At 35.7% G+C, this 18,382-nt stretch overlaps 1 protein-coding gene across 3 annotated transcripts; it reads right to left on the bottom strand.

Annotated features, from left to right (window-relative positions):
• Positions 1-3,420: 3,420 nt before the first annotated feature.
• Positions 3,421-5,926, bottom strand: LOC149232160 (protein BPS1, chloroplastic-like). Of its 3 annotated transcripts, none has more exons than XM_089379375.1 (2): positions 5,776-5,926; positions 3,421-5,258 (listed from the first exon to the last, which is right to left on the bottom strand). In XM_089379375.1, exon 2 carries the CDS (start codon positions 4,853-4,855, stop codon positions 3,809-3,811), a length of 1,047 nt encoding a protein of 348 aa, XP_089235501.1. In that variant the 5' UTR covers positions 4,856-5,258; positions 5,776-5,926; the 3' UTR covers positions 3,421-3,808. The 3 variants fall into 3 exon arrangements, with proteins under 3 accessions (XP_089235501.1, XP_089235502.1, XP_089235503.1); XM_089379376.1 differs by lacking the exon at positions 5,776-5,926 and adding an exon at positions 5,493-5,624; XM_089379377.1 differs by lacking the exon at positions 5,776-5,926 and adding an exon at positions 5,572-5,595.
• Positions 5,927-18,382: the final 12,456 nt, after the last annotated feature.

Here is an 18,382-nt window from a genome sequence, read left to right as displayed (position 1 = left end):
TTGGATCTACACCTACAATTTGTGAGATGGTTTTTTCTAAAAACATCCACCAACTTATATTTTTCAAAATGCAAAGGGTAGCGACCGTGGCTAGGAAACCCTAGCCACTATGAAAGCTTGGGAAATTCCATCCCAAATCTATATTTTTATACTTAAGTTGTATATTATATAAAATATAATATATGTTATTGAAAATATATATATTACAAAAAAAACAGGTTAAATATAACACAATTAAATAATATATTTAAAGAAGCAACAAAATAATGGCCAAAATACAACCTACCACACATTACAATATAATAATTTATTTTAATAAAAAAAAGGCTACAATTTGGAAAGCGCAACAACCTTCTCTTCATTAGGATAACAATTAAGAAAGGTTTTGTGTGCAACCATTAATATCTAATCTCAAATGTAAGCATGAATCTAATCTCAAATGTAAGCATGAAGAAGCACAACATATTTAGCATCATAAACCGTAAACCCTGTTCATTGGGTTAGGCTCAGTACGCACAAGGATTTGCACATCCACCACACATGCAAAGTCATGCTTACGCTTTCACTGGAAAAGGTTAATAACGTAGAGCTCAACATTATAACTTTGTATATGTGAGGGGGTGATCTTCGAGAATCCATCTTACAATATTATCTTGAAATCTACTTGTTTTACAATTTAGTAATAATTTAGTGGTGAATATGAAATCTACTTGTTTTACGTATTAATAATTAATTAGATTGGTACAAACTTTTAAAAGATGGACATGCTTACTAACATATGCTCCAGTTAACCTTTAGCACTTGTTTGAATCAATATCACCTAAAAATGGATTAAATTTTCAAAAATGTTTCTTTCAAATTTTAGAAAGACACTGAGGGGGCACTCCACGTAACATCAAAACATTATGAGTTTCTCATTCCCTGATTTACACCAAAGCACTATAAATTTCCATTCATTAATTCACACCAAGATACTATGAATTTCTCGTTCATGGATTGATTGCGCACCAAAACACTACGAGTTACTCATTCATTGATTCCAAATTCCAGAGAAAAAAAAAGGTATTGCAGTGCTCAGTCTGGAATATTTCATGTACTGGAGTAGTCTGGCCACTGGAGGCGCCAGTTTTGATGTGATATATCTGTTTGTGTATTGCTGGAAAAATGTGGAGTGCCATATTAGGTTTTTTTCTAACATGGTTATTGTATCAGATTTTTTTGATATATTTTTACTTAGGCTGGAACAGAGTAGATGGTAACAGATCCATTTTATGCTGGCCACTGTAGTAGTTTTATTTTTGGATTGGAAGATTGTGCTGAGACGCCTGAAATGCCTATGTACCAACTTATTTTAATATAACGATGGTTTTTTTTTTTTTTTTTTTTTTTTTAAATACTCCAAATTATTTGAATATTCGAGAATTATTTCACTGGTTATTATCATATTTGTTGAAGATTCGAGAATTATTTCATCAAGTTCACTTGTTATAATCATTATTGTTGCCAGAGTTTCAAAAACTTAGAAGATGACTCTAAAGGCAAAATGATGACTATTTAAATGGTTAGTGATGTAGTTCACGATACGTTGTTCCCTGTGTAGATATCAAAGCCCAAAGAATCAAGAGTGAGGAAAGTACATTCCACTTCTGCAGCATATGATGGGATCATATTTCAATGGTCTTCCTGAATGGTTTAGCAAAAGCAAGGATGATGACTATTTGATGATAGTAGAGGAATAATTATGATTATACCTTATAGAAAGATGATTTCAATATAAACCAATTTGAAAATAGTAGAAGAATGATTAATGATTAATGATTAATGATTATACCTCATAAAAGTATAATTTCGACATAAACAAATTTGATGATAAGATTAGGATTATTTTTTTCCCAGAAAGAAAAAATCATCCGACTTTTATATATTAAAAGGTACATACAATGATCGTGTTTCTATGTCCACTGTCAGCCGCTGGAACTGCACTCCTCGGTGCTACATCCAATTAATCAATATAAAGTGTTGTGGTAAACAGCAAAAAGGAGGGCGCGTCGCTAGCCTAATTGGATAATAAAACTTCAGACATAATCAGAAATACTAGAACATATAAATTGACCAAAAAAGAAGAAACCAGGTAAGGGAGACCTGTTTCAGAAAAATGATCATTCCTCATGTGTCCAACGCGGAAGCAAAAAGTAAGTGTTATTAAGAGGTCCAGATCCAAGATTATGATTATACCTCATAGAAAGATGATTTCAACATCAACAAATTTTATAATTATTCTTTAAAAAACAGGTATGAATGCATTTTGGTTTGCTATCATAAATCATCGTCCACTACTCGGAAATTCTGTAACTACCTTTAACCAAGGTTATGGGAATAATCAATTTCAAATTAAAGAAAGAATATTACCTCCTTATCTTGAATAAATGGTCAAACAGATTATAATACTATACTTCACTTATTCTGAAATTTCACCCACTAAAAACTATAAATTCAAAGACATAGGAGACGAGCCTCACATCCCATAGATACAACAAATTTATAATCACGTAATCCACGTCACAACCAAAGCCTTACCTCTTCGATTTTTTTCCAAAGGATCCATTTGCCATTCTAATTTAGTATCACCAAGGTGAGAGTAACAGAGGATTTAATCGCAGATGGCTAAGACATAAGGTTTATTAAACAAATCCAGAAGATGCATGACCAGGGTTCACAAGCTTCCAGAGAAGGTCAATACTGTGCAGCGGCACTTTTCACACGAGACAATGTCTCGGGATACCTTTAAAATTATAAATCTACTTTCAGGAGAAAGACAAATGCATGACGAGGGTTGAGAAGCTTCCAGGGAAGATCAACACCATGCAGCGGAACATTTCACACATAAGACAATGTCTCGGGATACTTTTGTGAGAAAGAACAATTTCACACATAAGACAATGTCTCGGCATATACCTTTAAAATTATAAACCTACTTGTGGGAGAAAGAACAATTTCACACATAAGATAATGTCTCGGGATACCTTTAATATTATAAACCTACTTTTGGGAGAAAGAACAATGGATCCCTAGACATGGCCTTATAGAAAGATGGGTAGAGTTTGGGATCTCTACCCCAGTTTAGGTGGTCTTGTTCGAGTTTGGGATTTTTGCTCTAGTTTAGGTGGTTTATTAGAGTCTGGCATCTTTGTTTTAGTTTAGATGGTTCTGTGGGAATCTGAGATCCCAATTCTAGTTTAAATGGTTTCAGGACGTCTCATTTCTAGAGAGAACCATGAATTTTTAATATATGTAATTTATGGGCTGTTGCATATATATAACTGGCCAACTGTTACACATATCTCAAAAAATTGCTAATCCCCATTAAAATAATTTGGATGGGTGAAAAAAAATATTACCATTAAATCATCAATGGATACATTGAAATTAACAAGCTTCACAACCATAATAAATTAAAATTTTATTGATACATGCTATTTTACACAAAAGAACGCCTAGATTGTACCTGGATTCTTGCGTATGTGGAATTTTGTAAATGACATGCCCACTCAGCCACCGCATACATATAGGTACGTAAAAAGTAAATGCCAATCACGTTACAAATTTCATATCTATAAATGCCTTCCTAATAAACTGTCTTATGCTTTCTGTAAAAATCAAATATTAAAATCATGCGGATACAGCAATACAATTACAAAGTGAAACAAACAATCTATCAATTAGAGCAGATTTAATCCCTGTACATTATGGAGTTTTGTCCAGCAATCCGTAAAGGAAACATTTGATCCTGCTCGACTTACTCATTCCTTCATTCATGACTGACTATCTCTGACAATCTGAGACTATCAAGCAATGCGTTCCTTCCACTCAAAACAACCTGAAAGAAGTCATTCACCTGTTTAGTCAGAGGAGCTAACCCTTGGCCAACCAATTCCACACAACGCTTTAATTCCTGTACATCGATTATGATCTCTTCCACTTTCTCGATTGTAGAATGCACCTTTGCAATGGCTGCATCCAACGTTTCTATTTCTTTCACAACCCCAACACGGCCCTCAGTGAAACATCTCTTGATTTTATCATTAATCTCCACCTGCAAACTCCTAAATGCTGCGGACCACAGTAAATGATCAGGGACTCTCAATTCGATCAATAGGCCAGGATGCCCCGCGAGAGCAGATACCACAACACTGCACATAAATATGGTTGTTGCCTTCAGTGCATAGATGGCTCTCAAAAAAACCCTATCTCTTGCCGAAGATTTTCCTTTCCCATACTGAAGGCTATTGTTCATGCCCTGTAATATCACACTGCAATTCTCAATCTTCCCGTTTCTTTGTGAATTTAAGCAACTTTTTCTCTTCAGATCTGTTTTCTCCGTCAATTCTTTTAAAGAATCTTTGGCACGGAATAGCTTGTCCCTAGACCAAACGCCTCCTGAAAAGTCCAGTAAATGCAAAGCATAGTGAACAAGAAGCTGGAAATGCTCGCGCTTTGAGATTTCAGCATTCAATGCAATACAAATGTCCAAGAGCTTTACAGTGTCATCCAGGTATTCGTCCTTCCATTTATCATTCCATTCCGTTGAAGGGAATCGGAGATTCGCAATTAGGGACTTGAAATCCGCGTGTGTAGCAGACAAAACCTCGATGGCTAGCTGGATCCAAGACAGATCTATCATGTCCTTTGGAATCTTTGCCTGCAGTTTCTTTAACCTTTCTGTCAAAGAAATCTCAAACGCGTTGCATATGTTATTAAGCTTTGAAGATTTTTCAGAGGAGCGTTGAGAAGAAACCTTTTTGAAAGGATTTCCAAAGTACTGGAGCACAGAATACCCTTCATGCGGGCGACTCATTGCTGAATCAATTCAGAACCCAAATTACAGGGAAAATGCTTCCTAACAGAGAATAAAATAGCAATACAACAAAAAGCCTGGAAAACCACCAATCTGTGTACTTAAAATGGGCAGGAGCGAGATACGAAATGTCCTGAGATATTATCGCCGTGAAGAAAGGCAGAGCAACATATGAAACTCGAAACCTTATTCCGCAAATTTACACTCTGTTCTCTAATTTGGCGATCAAGGATTTTATCGAAGTCTTCCGGCACACAAGTTTTTTATTCAAAGTCTTCTAGCACACAGGTTTAGTTGTTGAGATGCTATGTCGAGACTCTCCACCTAACGTGAACCGCCGTATGATCGCCTAAAGGCCTGCCGACTTCTTGATTTGGTCAGACTAAATAAATTTTTTCAATACCTGCGTCCAACACAAGTAAGCTAGGGTAAGTAAAATTTCGAAGCATTCAGAAGCAAGAATTCTACCGAGTTGACCGGATGAACAGATAATTTGACAGATCTTATCCGCAATCAAACCCTACATGCATACGATCCTTGACTCCCTAGACAAATAAAATGCAAAGATTCACCAAAATCCCCTGATTTCCGAGACAAACAGAATGCAAAGATTCACCAAAAATAGGTAAAGAATTACCTTCGGAAAAATAAAATGCAAAGATTCACCAACAAAGATTCACTTTTCGGAAAAACACAAAACGTAAGTATCGTTCTACTTGCAAATTTAGAATCCAAAACCAGGAAAAATGTAAACAGCCGAAACACGCAATCCTCGCGAAGAACGCTATCATTAGAGCGCTCTATTAAGGTACACAAGGCACTCTAACCAGAAATTAAAGCGACATTTCTCATTCGAACAATAAATTATGGGAAGAAGCGCAGCCATTCGAAATTCTAAAGCTCGGAGATAGAATCTTTACCTGCAAATTCTGGAAGATAAGGGACAATCACGCCATGAAAGTTTGCCAATGGTATTAAAGGCGTGTTAAAGCGGTGAGGGGTTTCGTCTCCACGCGAGGAGAAGTGATAATCGTCACGGCGTTCGTATGGGAGCGTTGACGACTGTGCAACACGCAAGGTACGGTTTTTGTGTTTTTTAAATCAATTTTTTAATCGAGCGGCACGTTTTTTTGTTATTTCCATTTCTTGGTTTAAAGAAATACGTTTTCTAGCGGAAGCTTCGAGGTTATCACGATGCACACGGATAATTACGATGCGGAGCGCATGGCTTTCGGCGCCGACGCGATTTAGTCAAACACCTACCAGTCAAGTACGCGTCGGAGCAGGTTGATCTAGTCACTCGACGACGTCATGCTCATATCACTGCTGGCAGTGATAATAAACCCCAGTTACAAACAAAAGTAAAACAAGACGCTACCTTATTCTATTATTTTGGGTGTTAAATTAGGTATGGAATGTTTTTCTTCTGAATTAGATTACATGGGATAATTTGATGTTTAATACGAATAATATGTATTTTTTTTGGGAAATAATTAAAATTAAAAAAATAATGGGTTTTTATGGGGCACAATAATAATAATATGGGGGATATATGGGGTACAACAATAATAATATTGGGGATATACTAGTATTATAGGGATTTAGCAATGCCTCTTTCCTTCAAAAAAGTGTTGTCCTCAACGTTTGAGTAGTTTTGAATGCTTCTGTATAAAATACTCATCGTCTCATGTGGAATCTTCAGCAAGTAAGTTCTTCCACTTAAAGAGATACTCTAAAATTGATTGATTTTGTAGCTATCAGGTTCTTGTTTCTGTGACTGCTTCAAGCTCCAATATGATTTTTTCTTATTCATTAAATTCTGGCAATATTATTTGAACTGGCAACTTGCCACCTATATTCTTCTTTAAGCACGAAACATGGAAAACTAGGTGTACTGAGGAAGATGCAAGAAACTCCAAGTTGTATGCCATAATACCAATCATTTGCAACACCTTGTATGGACCATAGTACTTGGGTGATAATTTATCAGCCTCCTTAGCTTGCTTGAGGGACATTTGTTTGTATGGTTATAACCGTAAAAATACACAATCAACTATGTCAAAGCTTCTTTCATTGCAATGTTGATATGCATGTTGTTTCATTCGAGTCTGCACCAGAGTTTGGTTATCCTTTAAGAGTTGGATAACTTGTTGTTGATGCTCGATGTGATCTTCCACTGCTTGAACCATACATTTTTTTCTTAAATACGATGTGATACACAGTGTATGATATCCATAAAGTGGCATAAATGGGGTCATTTTTTCTATGGTATGAAAGCCTAAAGTGTTATACCACCATTTTGTCAGAGGTAACCACTTGACCCATTTTGTTTGTTTATCAGATTCAAAGAAACAAAGATACCCTTCCAAACATTTGTTCACTATCCTAGTTTTCATGTGAGATTGAGGATGATAAGATCTATGAGCTAATTGAGCACCAAGGCAAGAAAATAATTGTGTCCAAAAATTTCCAGTGAAAATGGGATCTATGTCACTTACAATAATCTTTGGGTTTCCATGTAGCTTTTGAACTATTTCCATAAATGCAGTAGCGACTATACTGGCTTTGAAAGGATGAGATAGGCCACAAAAGTGTGCATACTTGGTAAGTCTATCAATTTCCACCATGATGACACTCTTTACTTTGAGCCTGCTTACACCTATGATAAAATCCATCCACACCTCCTCCCAACACTGACTTGGAGTGGCTAAAGGTTGTAACATACCTAGGGTCTTAATTGTGTCACCTTTATTTTGTTGGCAAACCAAACATTCTGCCACAAACTTTTGAATATCAGATTTAAGGTCATCCAAAAAAATATCCTTCTTAACCCTGTGGTAAGTTTTTAAAAATCCTGAGTGCCCTCCTAAAGGAGAGGTATGTAATTCCAAAAGAATCTTTTGTTTGAATTGGGAGTTCTTACATAGATATAAGCGATCTTTGTACCATAATGAATCATTTTTCCAGATAAATGTATCAGATGTACTGGGATCTTGCTGCAATCTTTTAATGAGTGTCCACACCTCTTCGTCATTCTTCCATTAATCTCTTGATTTAGTTATTCAATCACATTGGATATTAGAAATGGCAAAAAGAAATTGTTCCACATCCTGATTCTTTCTTGAAAGTGAATTTGCAACAACATTTTGCATCCCTTTTTTGTAGATGATTTCAAAGTCATAACCCAACATCTTTGTGACCCATTTTTGTTGCTCTTCTAAATATAATCTTTATTCCAAAAAATATTTAATACTATCATGATCTATTGTTACCTTGAAGTGTATTCCCATAAGGTAAGAGCACCATTACTTCAAGGCATGTAGTATTGTCAATATTTCCTTCTCATAAATAGGTCTGTGTAAATACTTTCCCTTGATTGGACGACTTTAAAAAGTAATGGGTCTTCCTTCTTTCACTAAAACAACACTAATTCCTTTTCCCGAGGCATCACATTCCACAATAATGGTTTTTATGAAGTCTGGTGCAGCTAAGACCAGAGCTTGGCACATTGTCTTTTTTAAGATGTTCAAAGGCCTCAGTTGCTTCTAGAGTCCAAAAAAATTCTTCTTCAGAATGTTGTTAGAGGTGCTGCTATTTTCCCATAATCCTTAACACACTTGCGATACTACCTTTTCAACCCCAGAATCCTTGAAGATTCTTTAGGGTTGTAGGAATTTTCCATTCTTTGATGGCTTTATTTTTATTAGGGTCTACCTTAACACCCTCATGAGATATAATATGACCCAAATATTCTACCTCTTACACTCCAAAGAAACATTTGGAGGGTTTTGCATACAATTATCTCTCCCCCAATAGTTTAAGCACCCCATCAACATGTTGAACATGATCTTTCTAGGACTTGTTGTAGATTAGTATATCATTAAAACTAATACAAAATTTTCTAAGAAAGGGTTTGAAAGTGGAATTCATCAAACCTTGAAATGTGGAAGGTGCATTAGTAAGGCCAAAAGGCATGACCAAAAATTCATAATGACCTTCATGAGTTCTAAATGTTGTTTTTGGAATGTCTTCTATCTTCATTCTAATTTGGTGATATCCAAAATGAAGATCCAGTTTGGTGAAGTAAATTGCTCCATGTAATTCATCAATGACAAGAATGGGAAATTTATCTTTAATAGTGAGTTTATTGAGCTCTCTATAATCTAGACACATATGCTATGAGTCATCTTTCTTATGCACCAATACTACTGGAGAAGAGAAATAACTTTGGCTAGGTTGAATTATACCTACCTCTAGCATTTCTGCAACCACATGTTCAATTTAACTCTTTTAGGAATAGGGATATCTATAAGATCTGATGTTTTGAGGAAAAAATTTTGGAATCAAGTGAATAACAGGATCATGATCATGAATATGTGGAATACCTGGGAGTCTCATATACCTTCGAATTATTATCGATGACTCTTTGGAGATTTGGAGAAATGGATGATTTCGATGTTTTAACATCTAGTGAGCATAATTGTGCAGTTACACCTCGTTTTCCTTCCCTCAAAAGGTTTTTTCATGCCATCAAAGCTTATTATCTTCGTCGGTTTCCCTACGATACTTCTTAATTAAATTTCCTTTCCTTACTAGAAAAATTTCAAGAAAAGTTCTTGAAAATTAAAAGCTACCGTCCCCAAGGATTGTAACCATTGGACTCCTAATACAACATTAGCACCACCCATTGGAATGGAAAACATTGGACTACTGAATATATATTATCCCATGGTTAGATTGATATTATGGCACTTCCTTAAACAATTCATAATTCCTCTGTTTTCTACCATTAATTGACACTATGGTGTTGGATATAGAAAGAAATTCAATTCCTTGACTATCTTACAATGAATAAAATTATGGGTATTATCTGAATCAATCAACAGTATTACCTTTTTCTTCTTGATATATCCTTATATATTTAGAGTTTGAGGAGTGGTAATTCTCGTCAATGCATTGTAATATATTGTCATATTCATTTCTTGTTTTTTTGGGGTTAGTTCCTGGTGTATATCCTCTTCTTTTGATGTTTCTTGGTCCTTTTCTTCCTCCTCTTCACAATCTATGTAAAATAATTTCTTCTCAACACACTTATGACCTTTAGTGTATTTTTTATCACAATTTCACCAAATCCCTTTTGATTTTTTTTCCTCCAGTTGCTGTTGTGTTAACCTTGTAGGTTGTGGGAGGCTAGGAGTAGCAACACTTGCATCTGTATAGTTGTGAGTGGTAGACCTCCTTGTTGCCATAATTTTTTATTTCAACTTTTCTTGCTACGAATGCATTTTCCAATGAATTAGGTTCCCAAAGGTGAACCTCATGTTGGATGTTATCCTTTAAATTCCCTATGAAGACATCAATCATATGCTCCAGTGGAATATTAGTTACCTTGATATTCAATCTTTGGAAGTCCTTAATGTGCTTTTTCATTGAACCCTTTTATTAGAGATTTACTAATTGGCTAAAGATTCATTGAATCCTTTTGTTTGAGATTTACTAATTGGCTAAAGAATGCATTCTCTTTGTATAATCATAATGTGCCACCAATTCCTCTATAAAAATTATCCAAGTGACAATTGATTTATGAGAACAAATCCATCGATACCTCACAAATTGACTTGGTTCCAAATATAGAGATGCAATGTGTACCTTTTGTGTGTGTGGCACATCATGTAAATCAAATAATCACTCCATCTATAGTATCCATGTTATCGTATCCTTTCGTTCAATCTCCCTCCTATCAATATTTGGAATGTGGTGGGTCTTCAACCCAAAGTTAAAGTCTCTGAAATCATGATTCACATTCCTTTTGTTCTCATCATGATTTTCATGGACTACCTTGTCACCATCAGGAAACATTTCCTATAGCAACTTAGTCAAACCTTTCATTCCTGCTTTTATTTTTCTTCTAAACCATCCATATTAAAATTCATCATTGCTTCCAATTCATTTTTGGTTTCTTTTTGTGAGAGTGAAAGTTGTTGCACATGTTCCTTCAATTTTGATATATTATGTTGCATTTCTTCTTCTTCATGTGTCATGGTAGAGCTTTCCAAGGGCTTAATGGGTGTAGATTTTGAATTTATTTATTTATTTATTTTTTATGGAATCTGGAAATAAATAAATTATATGTATGCTTCACTATTCCCTTTGAATCACTTCAAACTAATTTTTCAAACAAAAGTTATACAAGTTTAAAAATACACACCTTTTAAGAGCTAGATTTTGAGCTTTATGATAACTTTGATCTTGTAACTATTGTATCTCTATGATTTTGGCTCTCCAAAGTCTGAAAGTGCATTTTATGGTAGCCCTCTATTTCTTCTTTCCAACCCCACAAGTTATACCAAGATTATATTATTCAAGATAAAGTTATGCCAATTCTCCTAAGATGGCCTGGATTGATTCAATAGAGCAAACTTGTATGGGATGGTTGTTTTAACTTTCAGCCTTGAAAATGATACAAGAGAAACTAAAGGCTATGCACTTTCATTCATTTTTTATAATATTCAAATATGACGCATGAAGAGAAAGTTATTATGATTTTCCTCGGAACACCTGTTTGAGACAAAATTTTGGAGCATGCAGAAACCCTAACTTCCTTGGACCATATCTCTGAAAACATAGTCAGCTAAGCTCTAAAATTTTTACACAATGTTTAGCAATACTTCAACTCCACATGGTCGAAATTTCAGCTTTTGAAGCCTCGCATAAAAAAAGTTATAGTGAAAATTCCTAGATGGCTTGTTTGAAGAAGCAAAACCCTGGGATCCAGAGGTCTGATACCAAATGTTATGTAACCAGATCACAAAAGAAAAAAAATATAGATAAACAACTTGAAAATAAGCCTATTTTATGGAGATACCTCCTTTTACATCACATAAATGAGCAATTCTTAGATGTTACAAATGACAAGACCTCCTTGGTATATATAGGAGTCTAAAGGGTCACAATATAATTGGGACCTACATAATAATAATAATGTAAGGGCTTAACAAAAACAATAGTAAGCTTCTATGGGGCACAATAATAATAATATGGGGGCTACATGGGGCACACCAATAACAATATGTGGGCTACATTAGTATTATAGGGACCTAACATTTTCATAGTGTTGATTCTTCATGGGTTTATACAATGAATGCATCACATCTAGTTTCCTCAATGGATTTCTCAAAAATCATAAATGTGTGTAACAATAAAACAAAATTGGATGTGGAATGGAGACCAAAAGAAAGGAACTACAATTGAACCTTACATAGATATACTCAATGGATTTTTTATTTACACGCATACTAAACTAAATATTTTAGAGTTTTCCATTGAAATATATCCTTCTTTTTGGAAGGTGAAATTATAATTTTTGGTATGACCAAGAGGATGTATAGTTAGAGATCTCCTTAAATTTTGTGGAGAAATGCATTTGCATGATAGCGTGATAACACCATACTAGGGATTTACAATGATAAATTAGAATGAGGTCATTACTATAACATGAGGCTGTAGCATCACTTTATGTAGTGTGATTTTCTTAGTGACATTGAAAACTGGCTAATGCAATTTCTTCCATTTCCTAAACATCACATCTTTCTTCCATTATAATTAAATTATTTTTAATTGTTTAATTACTTTAAATTCTTCCACACATTAATTAAATAATTCTTACTATTAGTTAGTTCCTGTTGAAATGTGTAACTAGGTTCGGTCTTCATAATGTCTAGTGTAATCATGATTCTATGTATTTGATGAAAAGAGAAAAAAGATTATTACTACTATTTTTGAAGCATGGGTTTCAAGCTCTAGGTTATTTTATTTGTAGGTCAAACACCCATTGAGTACTTCTAGGTCTTTTCATTAGATCAAAGAATTCAATTGAGTCATTGTAATAAGTATAAGACCCTATTGGGCATATTGTATCATTTTGATAAATTCTTTCGGATTATCACATCATGAGTTTTTGGTGGACATTTCGAACCATCTAATGTGGTTCATCATCAGGACAAAGGTGAGTCAAAACACCACCACCAAGACAAGTCGGCCTACAAGCAGGACAAGTCATCCTCATGGATAGCTACTCGACCTATAAGGAAGCTTATATATATGATAGATACTCGATCTCATTAGGGAGATATATACAATCAAGAAGTTCGATCAAGGTGAAAAACAAAGACCAAGAAGGAGTGGAGAAATGGAGAACTCAAGAAGAAGAAAAATTGAAACTTTGAAGCTGGTTTTGGGTCACACAATTCCACACCTGCAAAGATCTGAGAGTACTTAGTACAGTTACAGAGCCAAAATTCCAAAGCTCTAATCTAGCTGAAGTTTGGTGTCATGAAGTTCTAGCATACAAGCCAAATTGTCAAGAAAGAGGAACTAATCCCAGCGAAGGAAAAAGGAGGCAAAATCTACCATTATTGTCTCACACATGCCAAACTTGGGTTTCTATAAATTGCAGTTCTAAAGTAGCAAGCCGAAATTATGAGGAAGCACTGAAATCTGAAGTATTGGAGAAAGTTTGATTCGCCTTGACTTTTTTGGAAGAGAAGGTCATCAAAGGAAGGTTTGACTTGGTCTTGGAGGGGTGTTTGTCAAGGGTCTTAGGTCTTGGAATTTGTCATTTGAACAGTCTATAAGAATAGAAGAATTCTTGTGGGTTTTCCTCTCAAGAGGAGAGGTTTTGGCCCTAGCTAGCAACGTACATTTTGTGTCATCTTGTCTCATTGTTCTTCATTGTTTGGTAGTTGTTTGATGATTAAAAAACACTATAATAATTAAAGTAAAGAAGAGCTAACTACAAGTACATAAAGTTAAGTAAAATAACATTACAAGAAGTTATAAAAGTAAGAGAAATCACCTAATCTAGCACCTCTAGATTTCTCAAAATGGTATCAAAGCTAAGGTGACTACAACAACAAGAAGAGGAAGCTTGCAGATCACTCCATTGAAGAAGGATACATAAGGGTCGAGCACAAGGATACCATCAAGGAGAAATAAGAAGCATCAAGGACATCAAATCATCAAGAGAATCAAAGAGGAATACATATTGTTAGAGTCAGTATTTTCATACTGCCATCAGTGATCAAAACCTCTCTTTTATATCATATTAGGGTCGCATTCTGAAATTTTTGTCATTCCACCTAGGTCCTAATTTAAAAATTTACTCACTGATGGTAGCACTATGTCAAAAGCCCTACTCTCTCTCAAAAATCAATATTTGCTGGCCCACCTTCATGTGTCTTACTCAGCATACATTGACCATAAAGGCTCATTTTATCATGTTTTGTGTTAGTCAAGTCCACATGGAGTCTGCTCATTCAAGGTCCCATTAGGTCACTAGGTTTCATTCTTTCAAGGTCCAATAACACTCCATTTCACTACATAAAGCCAACAAAAAAGTATGAGTTGAGAAAAATAATATCCTTTTGTCATTTAAAAAGGATTGGTAAACATGTGACTATGTTTGCCCAAGTTCTAATTTTTATTCCAAGTATCAATTCTATTTCAGAGTGTAATTTTATTTCAAAAAACAGAGGTAATATTTTTTCTAATTTATGTAATTTTATGTTCATTATATGTAATAAGTTACTATTCCTAAAGTTGTCAACTCAAAGAACTATGTGCCAACTTCATCCAAGCCAATTCAAATGTGAAGAGTTCCAAAACTCCATGCATCATCAACTTGCAAAAAAGAAAATCAAAGAGTAAAGGGAAATTAGCAAGCATTTCAAAAAGGAGAAATGAAACATTAGAAAGTGGGTTTTAAAGCTAAAAGATCAAATTCATTTGAGTATAAAGGCCTTCCTAGCATCTAACTCAACTCCATTTTCCTCTTATCATTTCTTGAGCAAACCCCAAGAGACCATTTTTCACAATTCTGGGTGAAAATCAGCAAAACAGAGTAGGCGATGCGCGTTCTATTCTGGAACTGCACGTTCTCTTCAAGCACTGCACACTTGCCCGGTGCTGCTCACTTTCCATGAGTGCTGCACGTTCCCTTCAGGTGTTGCGCGCTTGCCAGAGGCGCTACGCACTTGCTAGAGGTGCTACACGTTTGTCTAGGAGAGCTAAAATCGCCTCCTCAGCTCCACTAAAGTTGCATTCAATCTCCCACAAGTAAGTAAACACTGAAGACTACATGTTTCTTCATCTTAAAATATTTCTCATGGTGTTTTGAAAGTTTGTTGAAGACTTGGTGTTATTTTCACATCTAAACCCTAGTTTCTCCCTAAAAACTACCCTTGCACTCTCAATTCCTAAATTTTAACTCCCCTACACTTTCATACACCCACTACATCTTCATTCCCTTTCCCTAAACCATTTTATCCCAAATAATCTAAACCTTTGTATCTAAACCCTAAGTCCTAGGTGCTACAATTACCTAGGCTCACAAACCCCCTACACTGCAAACAGTTTCCCCATCCCAAAAATCTATCATATTAATACCCCATATCCTCCTCCATTACATACATCCCTTCACCCATCTCCTTCATATTTCCCTTCCCCATTCCCTATTATGAAAAAACCACATTCCAACAACCCTAAACCTCCCTAGGGTTTGATATTAAAACACTATGGCAGAAGAGGAATATAAACCATATAGTGAGGAAGAAGAAACATAGGGAGAAGAAACGGAGGTCAAGAAAACACACAAAGGAGGCAAGATACTCAGATTTGAGCTCAGGGAACTCTTGGCATCTCCTATGGCTATGACATCCTTCAAATATCTAGGCTGTTATGATTTATGTGAGCAAGTTCAGGCAGTCAAACACCATCCTATGTTGACTAGTCTCTTCATATCTAAACTCCAAGACAACCAAGTCACTTTTACTTTACCTACTGCCATTATATCAGATGCTAATGGAATCCCAAATGTTGGGGAGAAATGGTTTAAATAAGGTGAGTTGGAGAGACATTATTATGAGCCTTTAATAAAACCACGGCACAAGAATGAAATAAAGGGATATTTTCTTTTTTCTCACCTACTAGACATATACGCTCCCATGATGAAAATTATCATGAAATACTTTTCATGTGAAGGTAGATTTTCTAGGATTTATTCCTATCACATTCGGCTTTTAATGCATTTTACTAGGGTAACAATGCTCAATATACCCTACTATCTATTCTGGAGCATTGATAAGATGGCCTATATTGTCCAGAAAAGGGAGTATGAACATCAAATGAAGAGTCTCTTTCATCATTCCCTCATTAAAATCATAGTCCTTTATCATCTCAAAGAGCTCAACATTACATGGAGTACCTTCATAGCCAATCCCATATTTATTGATTCAACTACTCAGAATGTTAAAAGTATCCCTTCATCATCTCATCCTTCCACCTCCATTCCTACATTTCAACCCATAGATCATTCATCCTCATCTGATTAGTCACCCTCACCATCACCTCCATCATCACCATTTCATGAGCATATCTATTCAACTAATAGAGATGAAATCAGAGAGCAGGAGTAGATTGGATAGGTTGAGGTCATCAAGCCTAAAGGGCTGATTTGGACACTTTGACACACATTTATCAGAGAGGCCATTGATAGGTGTTTGCCCCACAAATTGTGGGATGGGCCTTGCCTTCTTCATCAACAAAGCAGGTATAGAAGGGTAAGGAAAAGATGACAAAGATGAAGATTCAGCATGAGGAGGAGGACCTCCATGAGATAGAGCAGGAATTTGACTTGGTTGACCTAGGTGAGCATGATGACAGTGAGAGCGTAAGAATTGTCATCAATAAAAAGATTCACTCATCAGGGAGCTCCAGATCAACCTAGAGAGAGAAAAATACATCATCTCATATTATGAGCAGGAGAATAAGCAACTTCAAGCCAAACATGATCTCATGGAAATTAAGCTCGTCAAGGCAGAGAGGGAAGCAATGAAAGCCAAGGAATTTCTATATGAGGCCTATGACAGGTATGGTGAACTTGAAGAAGAGCAAGAACCTAGAAAAATACCTCGAACTAGAGGGCTGAAAAGAGCTTTAGAATTAGAGAATCAAAAGGAGGCTGAGCTTGCTAATGAGCTCACATGGAATGAGCAATTTTCCATCTTGGTCAATGAAAACCGGGAGGATTGGCTTGATAAGGTCAATCAGCATCTAGAGAAGCTCCTAGACAAAGCTAACCAGCAAAATGAAATTCAGAAGAAGATGGAAAAACACTATGCCAACAAAGAAAGGATTGCCAGGGCAAAACTCAAAGCTGCAAAGGAAAAAATTGAAGCCCTAACTCACCAAAAGGAGAAGGAGAAGCTTGGCATACTTGCAAAGGCTTCACTCCAAGCCTAGCTACACCAAACATCAACTCCTTGACCAATTTTGAAGTCTCTTAGCATATTTTGGAAAAGATATGTTTTCTGTGTTTTTTAGGCAATTAAATATCAGCTGCATGGTCAAACGTGCAACGCCTAGGGTGTTGCGCACTTTTTTGGGACACTTTTTGGAGGAATGAAAGCCACAAATGGATGTAGAAGGACCAATACATCTAGGAAAACCATGTTCCCAGCCCTAGTTTGCTAAACTGGCAGGTGAAAAGGGAAAAAAATAGCAAAAAATCATGTTTCTGCCCTCTTTTTCTGCTAGGTGCTGCGCACTTGACTAGTATTGGGAGAATGAAGCTTTGGAGGGTCAAATCAAGCTGATTTTTAAAACTAAAGGAAGATTTGGAAACTAGACTGGAAAAAGTGGGTCTGAAGATGGCACTGTGCGCTTGCCACATGCGCTGCGCACTTGACAGTTGGCCTAGTTTTTCACTGTTCTTCTCCAGATTTGATTTTTACCTATGGGAAGTCAACATTTTACTGATGTAATTGATATGATAGATGTAATTATGGTCTTTTAGTATTACCTACGGGTAAATACATTAGGTTAATAGTCTTCTTCAGGTCAGATGAATTAGTTGCAATGTAATTAGGGATGAGTCACTTTGACCACCCTACACTCTAGCTATCAGTTTAGATTTTGGTGGAACTGCTCCTCTTCTCACGGATTCGACCCTTGAGGTCGAGAGGAGTTTGTTTTGAGGTCTATATATTCCCTTTCTTCACTTTTTTGAGAGGTTGGAGTCCATTGGATGTTGTACTAGTGTTTCAGACTTTGACATGGAATATATCAGATGAGTTGCAACTATTTTGGTGGGATTCCTGTGGCATGGCATTTTGATATTATTTCTTCTTCAGTTACATGTGTGTGAATGTTTTGTATCTTCCATGATCCATTTCACTTCTAAATATGTTTGATTTTCAAGGGTGATAAGAAGAATTCATCTTCTATGCTCTGTTGTGGGAAAACCATCATAATTTGTTTCATTTATTCAATTTAAAAAGAATTCATGATTTCCATGCTCCCTTTAGCATCTCATCATTCTAAACCATTCCATCAATATACTACAAAGTGTTAAAGTACTTGCTTATCTTGCCCCATCAGATGTTTGCAATTCTGATTTTTCTTTTGCCTTGAACTAGTTCACTCTCTGACCTAATTCACTCATCTAGTGACTACCCCAATCAAATCAAATCA

The sequence above is a fragment of the Pinus tabuliformis genome, chromosome J, assembly GCF_031772625.1.
Source record: "Pinus tabuliformis cultivar Carrire ecotype Pingquan chromosome J, CPIR1, whole genome shotgun sequence".
Classification (NCBI taxonomy): domain Eukaryota; kingdom Viridiplantae; phylum Streptophyta; class Pinopsida; order Pinales; family Pinaceae; genus Pinus; species Pinus tabuliformis.
Note: the sequence above shows the minus strand (reverse complement) of the source record. Positions and strands in the feature narration are given on the sequence as shown.

Bases quoted from the DNA above. Each gene is read 5' to 3' on its own strand.
- LOC149232160 (XM_089379375.1), bottom strand. From the start codon at position 4,855: ATGAGTCGCCCGCATGAAGGGTATTCTGTGCTCCAGTACTTTGGAAAT.